Source organism: Hemiscyllium ocellatum, chromosome 13 (genome assembly GCF_020745735.1).
Source record: "Hemiscyllium ocellatum isolate sHemOce1 chromosome 13, sHemOce1.pat.X.cur, whole genome shotgun sequence".
NCBI lineage: Eukaryota > Metazoa > Chordata > Chondrichthyes > Orectolobiformes > Hemiscylliidae > Hemiscyllium > Hemiscyllium ocellatum.
In genome coordinates this window covers 80,200,576-80,217,329 of record NC_083413.1, presented here as the reverse complement: position 1 = coordinate 80,217,329, position 16,754 = coordinate 80,200,576, and the positions used below count along the sequence as shown (strand labels likewise).

General features: G+C 51.1%; 1 protein-coding gene across 1 annotated transcript in view; it reads left to right on the top strand.

Annotated features, from left to right (window-relative positions):
* Positions 1 to 8,701, top strand: part of LOC132821379 (unconventional myosin-VIIa-like) — a 140,813-nt gene extending 132,112 nt beyond the window's left edge. Inside the window, exons 47-48 of the mRNA XM_060833960.1 lie at positions 1,172 to 1,291; positions 6,750 to 8,701. Coding sequence (XP_060689943.1) covers positions 1,172 to 1,291; positions 6,750 to 6,836 — 207 coding nt within the window. The 3' untranslated portion in view covers positions 6,837 to 8,701. The remainder of the gene's footprint in view (positions 1 to 1,171; positions 1,292 to 6,749) is intronic.
* Positions 8,702 to 16,754: the final 8,053 nt, after the last annotated feature.

Here is a 16,754-nt window from a genome sequence, read left to right as displayed (position 1 = left end):
AATTGTACCAGCCTCCACCACAGATCATAGTTCTATGCAATATTCCAACAGTGGCCTAACCAATGTCCTGTACAGCTGCAACATAGCCTCCCAACTCCTGTACTCAATACTCTGACCAATAAAGGGAAGCATACCAAACACCACATCCTATCTACCTGTGACCCCACTCCCCTCCTGTCTGCAGTAGATCTGCAACTGATCCGTTCACTTAGTGCCATTTCCCCACCTTCTTCCTGTTAGCCCTGCGCTGTCTTCCTTTCCAGAAATCAGGATAATTCCCTTCTAAGTATCTCCATTTAAACCAACCTCCCCCACACTCTCAGGCAGTACTCTCCGATAGGAACCTTCTCTCTATCCCTCTCTACTTCCCCCTCATTGCTCATTTACCTCTTTTGACCATCCTTTTGGCTGTCTATCCAATTATCTCCTTTGTGTGGCACATCATCAAACCTCTGTCAAACACCTTTTGGGTGCTATATGAATTCATGGTGCCCTTGTTGTATGGAGTTACTTGGACCTAACAGAGTGGCAGTGCTGTGGCCTAGTGACTGTAAATAAGGCTGTAATGATAGGGAGTGGATTCCAGCAGAGCGTCGATTATTCTGAGTTCACTTCCAATCTGATGGAATGGGTTTAATTAAGAACAGAAGGAATAAGAGCCAAAATAGGCCATTCAGCCCATCGAGTCAGTTGAACCCCTTGATATGGCACTGGATGATCTGGGATCTCCACCCCTCACTCCCGACATTCCTCACTCTCCTCGGAGACCAGTGAGATGCATGGCCAGACTGGGCAAGATGTGACTATGATTTGGGCGGGATGTGGGTGAGATGAGGGTGACCCACAATCTGCGGGCAGACAGACCCTGCCATTAGGGGTATTTGACACCTGACCGTCAGGAGCCCTTGCCCCATCCTAGCATCCTCCCAGGCATTGGCACCCAAGGGCAGGGCACACTGGGACCCAGCAATGTCTGGCCACATTGAGTACAGGAAGGGAGCCCGTACAGTCCATGTGCTGTGGCCTGGGCCTACAGCACACCAGGCAGTGCCCAGTCCAAGGGGTAGGCACCTTACCCCACGTCAGTATACCTCCTCCCTCGGGCACTTGTACCATGTGGACCAGGCCCCGGGAGGTGCCTGTCTCTGACGTTCTCCCTCTGTGTTTACAGGCAGCTTTAGTGACTCATCCCTTCAACACAATCTCCAACTGGTGCAGCGGCAGCACCTACTTCCACATGGCAGTCGGTAACCTGGTACGAGGGGGCAAGCTACTCTGTGAGACCTCACTGGTAAGGCTGGTTACTGACCATGTTTGTTACTGACCATGTTTGTTACTGACCATGTTTGTTACTGACCGGGCCGGTTACTGACCGGGCCGGTTACTGACTGGGCCGGTTACTGACCGGGCTGGTTACTGACCGGGCTGGTTACTGACCGGGTTGGTTACTGACTGGGATGGTTACTAACAGGGCCGGTTACTGACCGGGTTGGTTACTGACCGGGTTGGTTACTGACCGGGTTGGTTACTGACCGGGTTGGTTACTGACCGGGCCGGTTACTGACCGGGATGGTTACTGACCGGGCCGGTTACTGACCGGGTTGGTTACTGACCGGGTTGGTTACTGACCGGGTTGGTTACTGACCGGGCCGGTTACTGACTGGACCGGTTACTGACTGGACCGGTTACTGACTGGACCGGTTACTGACTGGGCCGGTTACAGACCAGGCTGGTTACTGACCAGGCTGTTTACTGACCGGGTTGGTTACTGTCTGGAATGGTTACTGACCGGGCCGGTTACTGACCGGGCCGGTTACTGACCGGGCCGGTTACTGACCGGGATGGTTACTGACCTGGCCGGTTACTGACAAGGCTGGTTATTGACCGGGCTAGTTACTGACTGGGCCGGTTACTGACTGGGCCGGTTACTGACCGGGCCGGTTACTGACCGGGCTGGTTACTGACCGGGCTGGTTACTGACCGGGCCGGTTACTGACCGGGATGGTTACTGACCGGGTTGGTTACTGACTGGGATGGTTACTGACCGGGCCGGTTACAGACTGGTCGGTTACTGACCGGGTTGGTTACTGACCGGGCCGGTTACTGACTGGGCCGGTTACTGACTGGGCCGGTTACTGACCAGGCTGGTTACTGACCGGGATGGTTACTGACCAGGCTGTTTACTGACCGGGTTGGTTACTGTCTGGAATGGTTACTGACCGGGCCGGTTACTGACCGGGCCGGTTACTGACCGGGCCGGTTACTGACCGGGCCGGTTACTGACTGGGCCGGTTACTGACTGGGCTGGTTACAGACCAGGCTGGTTACTGACCGGGATGGTTACTGACCAGGCTGTTTACTGACCGGGTTGGTTACTGTCTGGAATGGTTACTGACCGGGCCGGTTACTGACCGGGCCGGTTACTGACCGGGATGTTTACTGACCTGGTCGGTTACTGACAAGGCTGGTTATTGACCGGGCCAGTTACTAACTGGGCCGGTTACTGACCGGGTTGGTTACTGACCGGGCTGGTTACTGACCGGGCCGGTTACAGACTGGTCGGTTACTGACCGGGTTGGTTACTGACCGGGCCGGTTACTGACTGGGCCGGTTACTGACTGGGCCGGTTACTGACTGGGCTGGTTACAGACCAGGCTGGTTACTGACCGGGATGGTTACTGACCAGGCTGTTTACTGACCGGGTTGGTTACTGACCAGGCTGTTTACTGACCGGGTTGGTTACTGTCTGGAATGGTTACTGACCGGGCCGGTTACTGACCGGGCCGGTTACTGACTGGGCTGGTTACAGACCAGGCTGGTTACTGACCGGGATGGTTACTGACCAGGCTGTTTACTGACCGGGTTGGTTACTGTCTGGAATGGTTACTGACCGGGCCGGTTACTGACCGGGTTGGTTACTGACCGGGTTGGTTACTGACCGGGCTGGTTACTGACTGGTCGGTTACTGACCGGGCCGGTTACTGACCGGGCCGGTTACTGACTGGGCTGGTTACTGACTGGGCTGGTTACTGACCGGGATGGTTACTGACCGGGATGGTTACTGACCAGGCTGTTTACTGACCGGGTTGGTTACTGTCTGGAATGGTTACTGACCGGGCCGGTTACTGACTGGGCCGGTTTCTGACTGGGCTGGTTACAGACCAGGCTGGTTACTGACCGGGATGGTTACTGACCAGGCTGTTTACTGACCGGGCCGGTTACTGACCGGGCCGGTTACTGACCGGGATGTTTACTGACCTGGTCGGTTACTGACAAGGCTGGTTATTGACCGGGCCAGTTACTAACTGGGCCGGTTACTGACCGGGTTGGTTACTGACCGGGCTGGTTACTGACCGGGCCGGTTACTGACCAGGCCGGTTATTGACCGGGCTAGTTACCGACTGGGATGGTTACTGACCGGGCCGGTTACTGACCGGGTTGGTTACTGACCGGGTTGGTTACTGACCGGGCCGGTTACTGACCGGGCCGGTTACTGACCGGGCCGGTTACTGACCGGGCCATTTACTGACCGGGGCAGTTACTGAACCGGCTGGTTACTGACCGGGCCGGTTACTGACCGGGCCGGTTACTAACTGGGTTGGTTACTGACCGGGTTTGTTACTGACTGGGGCAGTTACTGACTGGGCCGGTTACTGGCCAGGTTGGTTACTGACCGGGCTGGTTACTGACCGGGCTGGTTACTGGCCAGGTTGGTTACTGACCGGGTTTGTTACTGACTGGGCCAGTTACTGACTGGGCCGGTTACTGGCCAGGTTGGTTACTGACCGGGCTGGTTACTGACCGGGCTGGTTACTGGCCAGGTTGGTTACTGACCGGGATGGTTACTGACCGGGCCGGTTACTTACCGGGCCGGTTACTGACCGGGCTGGTTACTGACCAGGCCGGTTACTGGCCAGGTTGGTTACTGGCCAGGCCGGTTACTGACCAGGCCGGTTACTGACCAGGCCGGTTACTGACCAGGCCAGTTACTGGCCGGGTTGGTTACTGACCGGGCTGGTTACTGGCCAGGTTGGTTACTGACCGGGATGGTTACTGACCGGGCCGGTTACTGACCGGGCCGGTTACTGACCGGGCTGGTTACTGACCAGGCCGGTTACTGGCCAGGTTGGTTACTGGCCAGGCCGGTTACTGACCAGGCCGGTTACTGACCAGGCTGGTTACTGACCAGGCCAGTTACTGGCCGGGTTGGTTACTGACCGGGATGGTTACTGACCGGGCCGGTTACTGACCGGGCCGGTTACTGACCGGGTTGGTTACTGACCGGGTTGGTTACTGACCGGGATGGTTACTGACCGGGCCGTTTACTGACCGGGCCGGTTACTGACCGGGCCGGTTACTGACCGGGCCGGTTACTGACCGGGTTGGTTACTGACCGGGATGGTTACTGACCGGGCCGGTTACTGACCGGGCCGGTTACTGACCGGGCCGGTTACTGACCGGGTTGGTTACTGACCGGGCTGATTACTGACCGGGCCGGTTACAGACCAGGCTGGTTACTGACCGGGATGGTTACTGACCAGGCTGTTTTTGCTGACCTGGTTGGTTACTGTCTGGAATGGTTACTAACCGGGCCGGTTACTGACCGGGATGGTTACTGACCTGGCCGGTTACTGACAAGGCTGGTTATTGACCGGGCTAGTTACTGACTGGGATGGTTACTGACTGGGCCGGTTACTGACCGGGCCGGTTACTGACCGGGCCGGTTACTGACCAGGCCGGTTACTGGCCTGGTTGGTTACTGGCCAGGCCGGTTACTGACCAGGCCGGTTACTGACCAGGCCGGTTACTGACCAGGCCGGTTACTGGCCAGGTTGGTTACTGACCGGGATGGTTACTGACCGGGCCGGTTACTGACCGGGCCGGTTACTGACCGGGTTGGTTACTGACCGGGTTGGTTACTGACCGGGTTGGTTACTGACCGGGATGGTTACTGACCGGGCCGGTTACTGACCGGGCCGGTTACTGACCGGGCCGGTTACTGACCAGGCCGGTTACTGGCCTGGTTGGTTACTGGCCAGGCCGGTTACTGACCAGGCCGGTTACTGACCAGGCTGGTTACTGACCAGGCCGGTTACTGGCCAGGTTGGTTACTGACCGGGATGGTTACTGACCGGGCCGGTTACTGACCGGGTTGGTTACTGACCGGGTTGGTTACTGACCGGGTTGGTTACTGACCGGGTTGGTTACTGACCGGGATGGTTACTGACCGGGCCGGTTACTGACCGGGCCGATTACTGACCGGGATGGTTACTGACCGGGTTGGTTACTGACTGGGATGGTTACTGACCGGGCCGGTTGCTGACCGGCGCGGTTACTGACCGGCGCGGTTACTGACCGGGTTGGTTACTGACCGGGCTGATTACTGACCGGGCCGGTTACAGACCAGGCTGGTTACTGACCGGGATGGTTACTGACCAGGCTGTTTTTGCTGACCTGGTTGGTTACTGTCTGGAATGGTTACTAACCGGGCCGGTTACTGACCGGGATGGTTACTGACCTGGCCGGTTACTGACAAGGCTGGTTATTGACCGGGCTAGTTACTGACTGGGATGGTTACTGACTGGGATGGTTACTGACTGGGATGGTTACTGACTGGGCCGGTTACTGACCGGGTTGGGTACTGACCGGGCCGGTTACTGACCAGGTTTGTTACTGACCGGGATGGTTACTGACCAGGCTGTTTTTGCTGACCTGGTTGGTTACTGTCTGGAATGGTTACTAACCGGGCCGGTTACTGACCGGGATGGTTACTGACCTGGCCGGTTACTGACAAGGCTGGTTACTGACTGGGCTGGTTACTGACTGGGATGGTTACTGACTGGGCCGGTTACTGACCGGGTTGGGTACTGACCGGGCCGGTTACTGACTGGGCCGGTTACTGACCAGGCTGGTTATTGACCTGGCTAGTTACCGACTTGGATGGTTACTGACCGGGCCGGTTACTGACCAGGTTTGTTACTGACCGGGTTTGTTACTGACCGGGTTTGTTACTGACCGGGTTTGTTACTGACCGGGCCGGTTACTGACTGGGCCGGTTACTGTCCGGGTTGGCTACCGACCGGGTTGGTTACTGACCGGGCCGGTTTCTGACCGGGCTATTTACTGACTGGGGCAGTTACTGACCGGGCTGGTTACTGAACCGGCTGGTTACTAACCGGGCCGGTTACTGACCGGGCCGGTTACTAACTGGGTTGGTTACTGACCGGGTTGGTTACTGACTGGCCGGTTACTGACTGGGCTGGTTACTGTCCGGGTTGGTTACCAACCGGGTTGGTTACTGACCGGGCCGGTTTCTGACCGGGCCATTTACTGACTGGGGCAGTTACTGACTGGGCCGGTTACTGGCCAGGTTGGTTACTGACTGGGCCGGTTACTGGCCAGGTTGGTTACTGACTGGGCCAGTTACTGACCGGGTTGGTTACTGACCAGGCCGGTTACTGACCGGGATGGTTACTGACCAGGCCGGTTACTGACCGGGATGGTTACTGACCGGGCCGGTTACTGACAGGGTTGGTTACTGACCGGGATTGTTACTGACCGGGCCGGTTACTGACCGGGCCGGTTACTGACCGGGCCGGTTACTGACCGGGCCGGTTACTGACCAGGATGGTTACTGACCGGGCCGGTTACTGACCGGGCCGGTTACTGACCGGGCCGGTTACTGACCGGGATGGCAATGACCATCCTACCCTGCTCCGTCCTCTAACCATGATCCCCTCTGCTTCAAGGGTTACAAGATGGATGACCTTGTGACCTCCTATGTCCGTGCCCTCGAAGCTACAGTCCGGCAGAAACCAGCTCGACCCCTCGCCTGACCAGATCAATGTGGACCGATCCCAGTCTCCGCTCGGAGAGGCCTACTACTCTCTCTCTCTCCCTCTCTCTCTGCTGCCCATCCTGCTCTCCATATTCCAACATCTCTCTCCTTTGCCTTTTCCCTCCTCCGTCCACTCTCTCTTCCCAATCCAGTTTGGACGGAGTCATTGAGTTCACCGTTGGGAATGGTTGTGCTGGAGTTGTTAATGAGCATCCGAGTGCGGTTCACCTCCGAGTGGCAGAAACGTTGTTCCAAATGTAATCCCAGCAGCTTGGATCTTACACATTGCAGATCTAACCACGTAGCTGCATAAAGGCTCTCTGGGCTTCTTCTTTCTCCAGGAGAACGTTGGAGTTGGTTTTGCTAATTCATTGTGGCGTGTCTTGCAATGCCTCTTGGATTTCCTCAACACAAACTCAACCCTTTTGGGTTTCTGAGCTGTCCGGCACACGGCTCCGATGGCTTCGTGCATTCTGATCCTGAGGTTGAGAGAATAAAATACTTTCATTCACGTGTCGCCTGGAGCAGGGTAAAACCTTCTGAGAATCAGTGATGTCTCCAGACCCAGGCTGGTCCCCTGCTTAATGCCATCAGTGGTGCTTCGACACCCCCCCAATGTCATCCCTGGGTCCTGAGGTGCCCACGTACTCACCCAGTGTCACCCAGTCTCCTTTACTTTGAGGGGACGCCTTGCTAGAGGTTTGCTCTCCCAAGGTCCTGCCTCCCAATGCTCACCCATGGAATTGGGAGGCCCTGCCATTGCCTTCCCAATGATTCCATGTTTACAGTGGCCCTCTGTGCCACATACTCGCTGTGTGGCGGGAATGGCCTGAAGAGCTCACGTGGCCCATGTGCTTTTTAACCTGGAGCAGAGCTGGAAGGTGACAGATTTACCAGGATGTTGCTGGGAATCGAGGGTTTGAGTTATAAGGAGGGACTGGGCACGCTGAGACTTTTCTCACTGGAACGTAGGAGGTTGAGGGGTGACCTTATAAAATGATGAGGGGCCATTGACAGGGTGAATAGCCAAGGCTGGGGGAGCTCAAGACCAGTACTTTTAAGGTGAGAGGCGAAAGATTTGTTTTTCTGTATTCATTCACAGGATGAGGGCATTGCTGCCAAGGCAGCTTTTATTACCCATCCCTAATTGCCCAGAGGGCAGTTAAAAGTCAACCACAAGGCTGTGGGTCTGGAGTCACGTGTAGGCCAGACCAGGGTAAGGCTGGTAGTTTCCTTCCCTAAAGGGCATTAGTGAATCAGATGGGTTTTCCCAACAGTTGACAATGGTTACTATTAGACTTTTAATTCCAGATTTATTGTTTAATTGAGAATTCAAATTGCAGCGTCTGCTGTGGCAAGATTCGAACCAAAGTCGCCAAGGCATTATCTGAGTCTCTGACTTAACAGTCCGGCGATAATACAACCGGGCCATCGCCGCCTCATTTAAAAAGGACATGAGGGGTAATCTTTTTAACACAGAAACTGGTGTGTGGAATGAACTGCCAGAGGAAGTGGTAGATGCTGGTACAGTTACTATGTTTAAAAGGCATTTGGATAAATACATGAATAGGAAAGGTTCAGGGATGTGGGTCAGGAGTAGGCAGCTGGGAGTAGTTTAGTTTGGGATTCTGGTTGACATGGACGGGTTGTTCGAAGGGTCTGTTTCCCTGCTGTATGACTGTACACCTTCTCCATTACAAACTATTCTTGGGAGTTGCTTTGGTGACCAGATATTTGATGTGATCCTGTTCAATCTGTCTGATCGAAACTGGCGCGTGGAAGACTTCCAGCCAGCAGTGGGTTTTGTTCATCTCTCTCTCTCGGGCCGTACCAGCCTTCGTAATAAATTATATTCGATATCAACACTGTCTCTTTTTTTCTTACTGACTGTGAAAGAGAAGCTAATGCTTGAGAAATGTCGGTAGTTGTGACGGTCAAAGTAATGATGGTCTGAATGATGAGTGTGTGGGTAATAATACCATGGCCATTAAGGGTGTAAGTAACAATGGCTCAGAGTATGTGGCTGTGAGTAACAATAGTTTGACTGATGTCGGTTGGAGTAACAAGTGTGATAAAGGTTAATAATGCTGGATTGAGGTTGGTGTAGTAACAATCACTTTGATTTCACAATACTGTGTGTGATGACCATCTGAGTAACAATGCCCTGGCTGATGAGGGTGTGACGAGAATAGAATCCCTCAGTATGGAAACAGGCCCTTCAGTCCAACAAGTCCATACCGACCCTCCGAAGAGTAACCCACCCAGAATCATTCCCTTACATTTAACTCCTGACTAATGCACCGAACCTACATACCCTTGAACACTGTGGAGAGCTTAACACAGCCAATTCACCTAACCTGTACAGAAGAAACCCACACAGACATGGGGGAGAATGTGCAAACTCCACACAGACAGTCACTCAAGGCTGGAATCGAACTCTGGTCTCTAGTGCTGTGAGGCAGCCAGTGGGCCACCCCTAATAATGAACCAAGAGATAAGGGTGTGAGTAGATGGAAACCCTGATTAACAGATGGATGGAACAGCGGACAAGGTGATGTGAGCACGGGTAATGGTGCCCTGGGTATTGCCATTGTGATACTGATGGCCTGGGTGATGTGAGTGTAACATTGCTGTGTGTAAAGTAATTGGAGTACTGTTGGTCTGGAAAATTATTATCAATGCACTAGGGTGTGAGTAACAATGGAGTGGGTGAAGGGGGGAGTAACAATGGAGTGGGTGAAAAGGGGGTGAGTAACAATGGACTGGGTGAAGAGGGAGTGAGTAACAATGGAGTGGGTGAAGAGGGAGTGAGTAACGATTGAGTGGGTGAAGAAGGTGGGAGTAACAATGGAGTGGGTGAAGAAGGTGGGAGCAACAATGGCGTGGGTGAAGAGGGAGTGTGTAACAATGGAGTGGGTGAAGAGGGAGTGAGTAATAATGGAGTGGGTGAAGAAGGTGGGAGTAACAATGGAGTGGGTGAAGAGGGAGTGAGTAACAATGGAGTGGGTGAAGAGGGAGTGAGTAACAATGGAGTGGGTGAAAAGGGGGTGAGTAATAATGGAGTGGGTGAAGGAGGCGAGTAACAATGGAGTGGGTGAAGAAGGTAGGAGTAACAATGGAGTGGGTGAAGAAGGTGGGAGTAACAATGGAGTGGGTGAAAAGGTAGTGAGTAACAATGGAGTGGGTGAAGAAGGTGGGAGTAACAATGGAGTGGGTGAAAAGGGAGTGAGTAACAATGGAGTGGGTGAAGAAGGTGGGAGTAACAATAGAGTGGGTGAAGAGGGAGTGAGTAACAATGGACTGGGTGAAGAAGGTGGGAGTAACAATGGCGTGGGTGAAGAGGGAGTGTGTAACAATGGAGTGGGTGAAGAAGGTGTGAGTAAAAATGGAGTGGGTGAAGAGGGAGTGAGTAATAATGGAGTGGGTGAAGGGTGGGAGTAACAATGGAGTGGGTGAAGAGGGAGTGAGTAACAATGGAGTGGGTGAAGAAGGTGGGAGTAACAATGGAGTGGGTGAAGAAGGTGGGAGTAACAATGGAGTGGGTAAAGTGGGAGTGAGTAACAATGGAGTGGGTGAAGAAGGTGGGAGTAACAATGGAGTGGGTGAAAAGGTAGTGAGTAACAATGGAGTGGGTGAAGAAGGTGAAGTAACAATGGAGTGGGTGAAGAAGGTGGGTGTAACAATGGAGTGGGTGAAGAGGGAGTGAGTAACAATGGAGTGGGTGAAGAAGGTGGGAGTAACAATGGAGTGGGTGAAGAAGGTGGGTGTAACAATGGAGTGGGTGAAGAAGGTGGGTGTAACAATGGAGTGGGTGAAGAGGGAGTGAGTAACAATGGAGTGGGTGAAGAAGGTGGGAGTAACAATGGAGTGGGTGAAGAGGGAGTGAGTAACAATGGAGTGGGTGAAAAGGGAGTGAGTAACAATGGAGTGGGTGGAGAAGGTGGGAGTAACAATGGAGTGGGTGAAAAGGGAGTGAGTAACAATGGAGTGGGTGAAAAGGGAGTGAGTAACAATGGAGTGGGTGAAGAAGGTGGGAGTAACAATGGAGTGGGTGAAGAGGGAGTGAGTAACAATGGAGTGGGTGAAGAGGGAGTGAGTAACAATGGAGTGGGTGAAGAAGGTGGGAGTAACAATGGAGTGGGTGAAAAGGGAGTGAGTAACAATGGAGTGGGTGAAAAGGGAGTGAGTAACAATGGAGTGGGTGAAGAAGGGAGTGAGTAACAATGGAGTGGGTGAAGAAGGTGGGAGTAACATTGGAGTGGGTGAAGAGGTAGTGAGTAACAATGGAATGGGTGAAGAAAGTGGGAGTAACAATGGAGTGGGTGAAGAGGGAGTGAGTAACAATGGAGTGGGTGAAAAGGGAGTGAGTAGCAATGGAGTGGGTGAAGGGGGTGAGTAACAATAGAGTGGGTGAAAAGGGAGTGAGTAACAATGGAGTGGGTGAAGAAGGTGGGAGTAACAATAGAGTAGGTGAAGAGGGAGTGAGTAACAATGGTGTGGGTGAAGAAGGTGGGTGTAACAATAGAGTGGGTGAAGAGGGAGTGAGTAACAATGGAGTGGGTGAAGAAGGTGGGAGTAACAATGGAGTGGGTGAAGAAGGTGGGAGTAACAATGGAGTGGGTGAAGAGGGAGTGTGTAACAATGGACTGGGTGAAAAGGGAGTGAGTAATAATGGAGTGGGTGAAGAAGGTGGGAGTAACAATGGAGTGGGTGAAGAGGGAGTGAGTAACAATGGAGTGGGTGAAGAGGGAGTGAGTAACAATGGAGTGGGTGAAGAAGGTGGGAGTAACAATGGAGTGGGTGAAGAGGGAGTGAGTAACAATGGAGTGGGTGAAAAGGGAGTGAGTAACAATGGAGTGGGTGAAGAAGGTGGGAGTAACAATAGAGTAGGTGAAGAGGGAGTGAGTAACAATGGTGTGGGTGAAGAAGGTGGGAGTAACAATAGAGTGGGTGAAGAGGGAGTGAGTAACAATGGAGTGGGTGAAGAAGGTGGGAGTAACAATGGAGTGGGTGAAGAAGGTGGGAGTAACAATGGAGTGGGTGAAAAGGGAGTGAGTAACAATGGAGTGGGTGAAAAGGGAGTGAGTAACAATGGAGTGGGTGAAGAAGGGAGTGAGTAACAATGGAGTGGGTGAAGAAGGTGGGAGTAACATTGGTGTGGGTGAAGAGGTAGTGAGTAACAATGGAATGGGTGAAGAAAGTGGGAGTAACAATGGAGTGGGTGAAGAGGGAGTGAGTAACAATGGAGTGGGTGAAAAGGGAGTGAGTAGCAATGGAGTGGGTGAAGGGGGTGAGTAACAATAGAGTGGGTGAAAAGGGAGTGAGTAACAATGGAGTGGGTGAAGAAGGTGGGAGTAACAATAGAGTAGGTGAAGAGGGAGTGAGTAACAATGGTGTGGGTGAAGAAGGTGGGTGTAACAATAGAGTGGGTGAAGAGGGAGTGAGTAACAATGGAGTGGGTGAAGAAGGTGGGAGTAACAATGGAGTGGGTGAAGAGGGAGTGTGTAACAATGGACTGGGTGAAAAGGGAGTGAGTAATAATGGAGTGGGTGAAGAAGGTGGGAGTAACAATGGAGTGGGTGAAGAGGGAGTGAGTAACAATGGAGTGGGTGAAGAGGGAGTGAGTAATAATGGAGTGGGTGAAGAAGGTGGGAGTAACAATGGAGTGGGTGAAGAGGGAGTGAGTAACAATGGAGTGGGTGAAAAGGGAGTGAGTAACAATGGAGTGGGTGAAGAAGGTGGGAGTAACAATAGAGTAGGTGAAGAGGGAGTGAGTAACAATGGTGTGGGTGAAGAAGGTGGGAGTAACAATAGAGTGGGTGAAGAGGGAGTGAGTAACAATGGAGTGGGTGAAGAAGGTGGGAGTAACAATGGAGTGGGTGAAGAGGGAGTGTGTAACAATGGACTGGGTGAAAAGGGAGTGAGTAATAATGGAGTGGGTGAAGAAGGTGGGAGTAACAATGGAGTGGGTGAAGAGGGAGTGAGTAACAATGGAGTAGGTGAAGAGGGAGTGAGTAATAATGGAGTGGGTGAAGAAGGTGGGAGTAACAATGGAGTGGGTGAAGAGGGAGTGAGTAACAATGGAGTGGGTGAAAAGGGAGTGAGTAATAATGGAGTGGGTGAAGAAGGTGGGAGTAACAATGGAGTGGGTGAAGAGGGAGTGAGTAACAATGGAGTGGGTGAAAAGGGAGTGAGTAACAATGGAGTGGGTGAAGAAGGTGGGAGTAACAATGGAGTGGGTGAAAAGGGAGTGAGTAACAATGGAGTGGGTGAAAAGGGAGTGAGTAACAATGGAGTGGGTGAAAAGGGAGTGAGTAACAATGGAGTGGGTGAAGAAGGTGGGAGTAACAATGGAGTGGGTGAAGAGGGAGTGAGTAACAATGGAGTGGGTGAAGAGGGAGTGAGTAATAATGGAGTGGGTGAAGAAGGTGGGAGTAACAATGGAGTGGGTGAAGAGGGAGTGAGTAACAATGGAGTGGGTGAAAAGGGAGTGAGTAACAATGGAGTGGGTGAAGAAGGTGGGAGTAACAATGGAGTGGGTGAAAAGGTAGTGAGTAACAATGGAGTGGGTGAAGAAGGTGGGAGTAACAATGGAGTGGGTGAAGAGGGAGTGTGTAACAATGGAGTGGGTGAAGAGGGAGTGAGTAACAATGGAGTGGGTGAAGAGGGAGTGAGTAATAATGGAGTGGGTGAAGAAGGTGGGAGTAACAATGGAGTGGGTGAAGAGGGAGTGAGTAACAATGGAGTGGGTGAAAAGGGAGTGAGTAACAATGGAGTGGGTGAAGAAGGTGGGAGTAACAATGGAGTGGGTGAAAAGGGAGTGAGTAACAATGGAGTGGGTGAAGCGGGAGTGAGTAACAATGGAGTGGGTGAAGAAGGGAGTGAGTAACAATGGAGTGGGTGAAGAAGGTGGGAGTAACAATGGAGTGGGTGAAAAGGGAGTGAGTAACAATGGAGTGGGTGAAGCGGGAGTGAGTAACAATGGAGTGGGTGAAGAAGGGAGTGAGTAACAATGGAATGGGTGAAGAAGGTGGGAGTAACATTGGAGTGGGTGAAGAGGTAGTGAGTAACAATGGAATGGGTGAAGAAAGTGGGAGTAACAATGGAGTGGGTGAAGAGGGAGTGAGTAACAATGGAGTGGGTGAAAAGGGAGTGAGTAGCAATGGGGTGGGTGAAGGGGGTGAGTAACAATAGAGTGGGTGAAAAGGGAGTGAGTAACAATGGAGTGGGTGAAGAAGGTGGGAGTAACAATAGAGTAGGTGAAGAGGGAGTGAGTAACAATGGTGTGGGTGAAGAAGGTGGGAGTAACAATAGAGTGGGTGAAGAGGGAGTGAGTAACAATGGAGTGGGTGAAGAAGGTGGGAGTAACAATGGAGTGGGTGAAGAGGGAGTGTGTAACAATGGACTGGGTGAAAAGGGAGTGAGTAATAATGGAGTGGGTGAAGAAGGTGGGAGTAACAATGGAGTGGGTGAAAAGGGAGTGAGTAGCAATGGAGTGGGTGAAGGGGGTGAGTAACAATAGAGTGGGTGAAAAGGGAGTGAGTAACAATGGAGTGGGTGAAGAAGGTGGGAGTAACAATGGAGTGGGTGAAGCGGGAGTGAGTAACAATGGAGTGGGTGCAGAAGGGATTGAGTAACAATGGAATGGGTGAAGAAGGTGGGAGTAACAATGGAGTGGGTGAAGTGGGAGTGAGTAACAATGGAATGGGTGAGGAAGGTGTGAGTAACAATGGAGTGGGTGAAAAGGGAGTGAGTAACAATTGAGTGGGTGAAGAAGGTGGGAGTAACAATGGAGTGGGTGAAAAGGGAGTGAGTAACAATGGAGTGGGTGAAGAAGGTGGGAGTAACAATGGAGTGGGTGAAGAGGGAGCGAGTAACAATGGAATGGGTGAAGAAGGTGGGAGTAACAATGGAGTGGGTGAAGAGGGAGCGAGTAACAATGGAATGGGTGAAGAAGGTGGGAGTAACAATGGAGTGGGTGAAGAGGGAGCGAGTAACAATGGAATGGGTGAAGAAGGTGGGAGTAACAATGGAGTGGGTGAAGAGGGAGTGAGTAACAATGGAATGGGTGAAGAAGGTGGGAGTAACAATGGAGTGGGTGAAGAGGGAGCGAGTAACAATTATCTGTGAGTAATGATAAAAATAAAGTCATGCAGATGCTGGAAATCGGAGATAAACACCAAAATGTTAGAACCGGTCAACACTCTCTGTGGAGAGAGTAACATGAAAATGACAGTTAGTTTGCAGTATTAATACCATTGCTGTCTGTACAGACACTGCCAGGGATGCTGAGTATTTTCAGCATTTTCTGTATCATTTCAGAGTAATTCTGGTCTCAGTGACACAAGGACCATGTTTATCGATGACAAGTATTGGCAACCCTGGTAAGCAGGGTAGATTAAAGCATTTCATGTCAAAACTATGGCAAATGGCTTTCAACGTGGGGATGTCTGGCATGATCTACTTTCAACCTTTAAATGGATAGATCAGGGTCGTCTCACACGATGAATGATGGAAATGGCGAGGGTGCAGAGATACACGTGGAGACTCTCATTACAATCGAGACTCAGGAGTATTCTGCTGCTCTAGCTCCAGTAATGGGTCACAATGTAAAGTACAAAATACTTCTTCCAGTTAGCAAGGCAGCCAGTTGAATAATTTTTCTATATCGGCTTTCAAACAAAATATCTATCAACCTATGCTTCTTAAAAAACACAATCTATTGAAACAAAACTTACTCACCAAGGACGCAATACTTATGTTGGGAATGAATATGGGTTTTAAAAATTGGAATATGGACATATTGACATATGACTGGGTTGGAAAGGCCTTATTGTGTGGTTCCTTGGAATGGGAAAGTCAAAAGGTTAAACGAGACCAGTCTATTTGCTATTGATATTTTAAAAAATGAACTTTGGAAAACAGTGTCTAGCAAATTTTATAGGGAGAGAGAAGGGTGGGGCTTTGTTGCTTTAACAAACAGACCTGGAAAACCCGAATGGATCAATGCTGCCATTGCCTAGCAACAGCCTCTGCTCTGAGATGCTGGGTGTGGAGAAGTTTGCATGGACATCAGGACTGAACGTTTCTCTCTTTGTCAGTAAAAGCCAGAGCTTGGAGCTCAAAACAGTGCTCCTTATTTTTCTCTCAGTGATATTCCTAATATCAGAATGCTGGTGTCACTCAAACCGAATTTAATATCTCACCTAAAGATTTTCCATTAGTCCGCAACCATCAGCAACTGGATCCCACCAACTCAAAGGGATTCAAAGAAATTTGTGATGTCAATCTGTTTTGTCTAAAATCATTCTTGACCCACAAAGTTTTTTATATTTCCTTTCCTCCTGCCTATTTTTCCCCACCCAGGATCACTCTGCATGCCTTTGTCCTGTGTGTGTGTGTGTGTGTGTGTGTGTGTGTGTAAATGTACGTGAATTTGAGATTCAGTTTACTTGATACCAGTTTGACAGCATCATTTTTGAATTTTGCTTGAAAAGCCTGGTGAAACTCTATTTAGGTCTATGTAACAGTAATGAAAAGAAACAAATTGACCATTTTGGTGATTAAATCAGACATTTTCACTTTGGGTACAACTTGTGGAGTGGTGGGACTTCATTTCGAGCATAAAGCTCCAACCAGAGTTCACAACAAGTGGCTGTCAGTAATGTAATGGTATACATGCTTAACTCTCTAAATATCCCCAAACACACACACACTCAGAAAAATACACAAGCTCCTTAAGTAAAAAGGGGAAAAAAAGTACAGATTGCAGATTTTGGCTTTCTGAAATAGAACGCCTAATATGTTACTCTTAAAGAACAAAGAATAAACCACGGAATATTGCAGAGTCTGTTGCTCTGATGTTCTGGTACACGAATTCTTACAGACACAGATTGCCTGGGAAACACAATCTTCA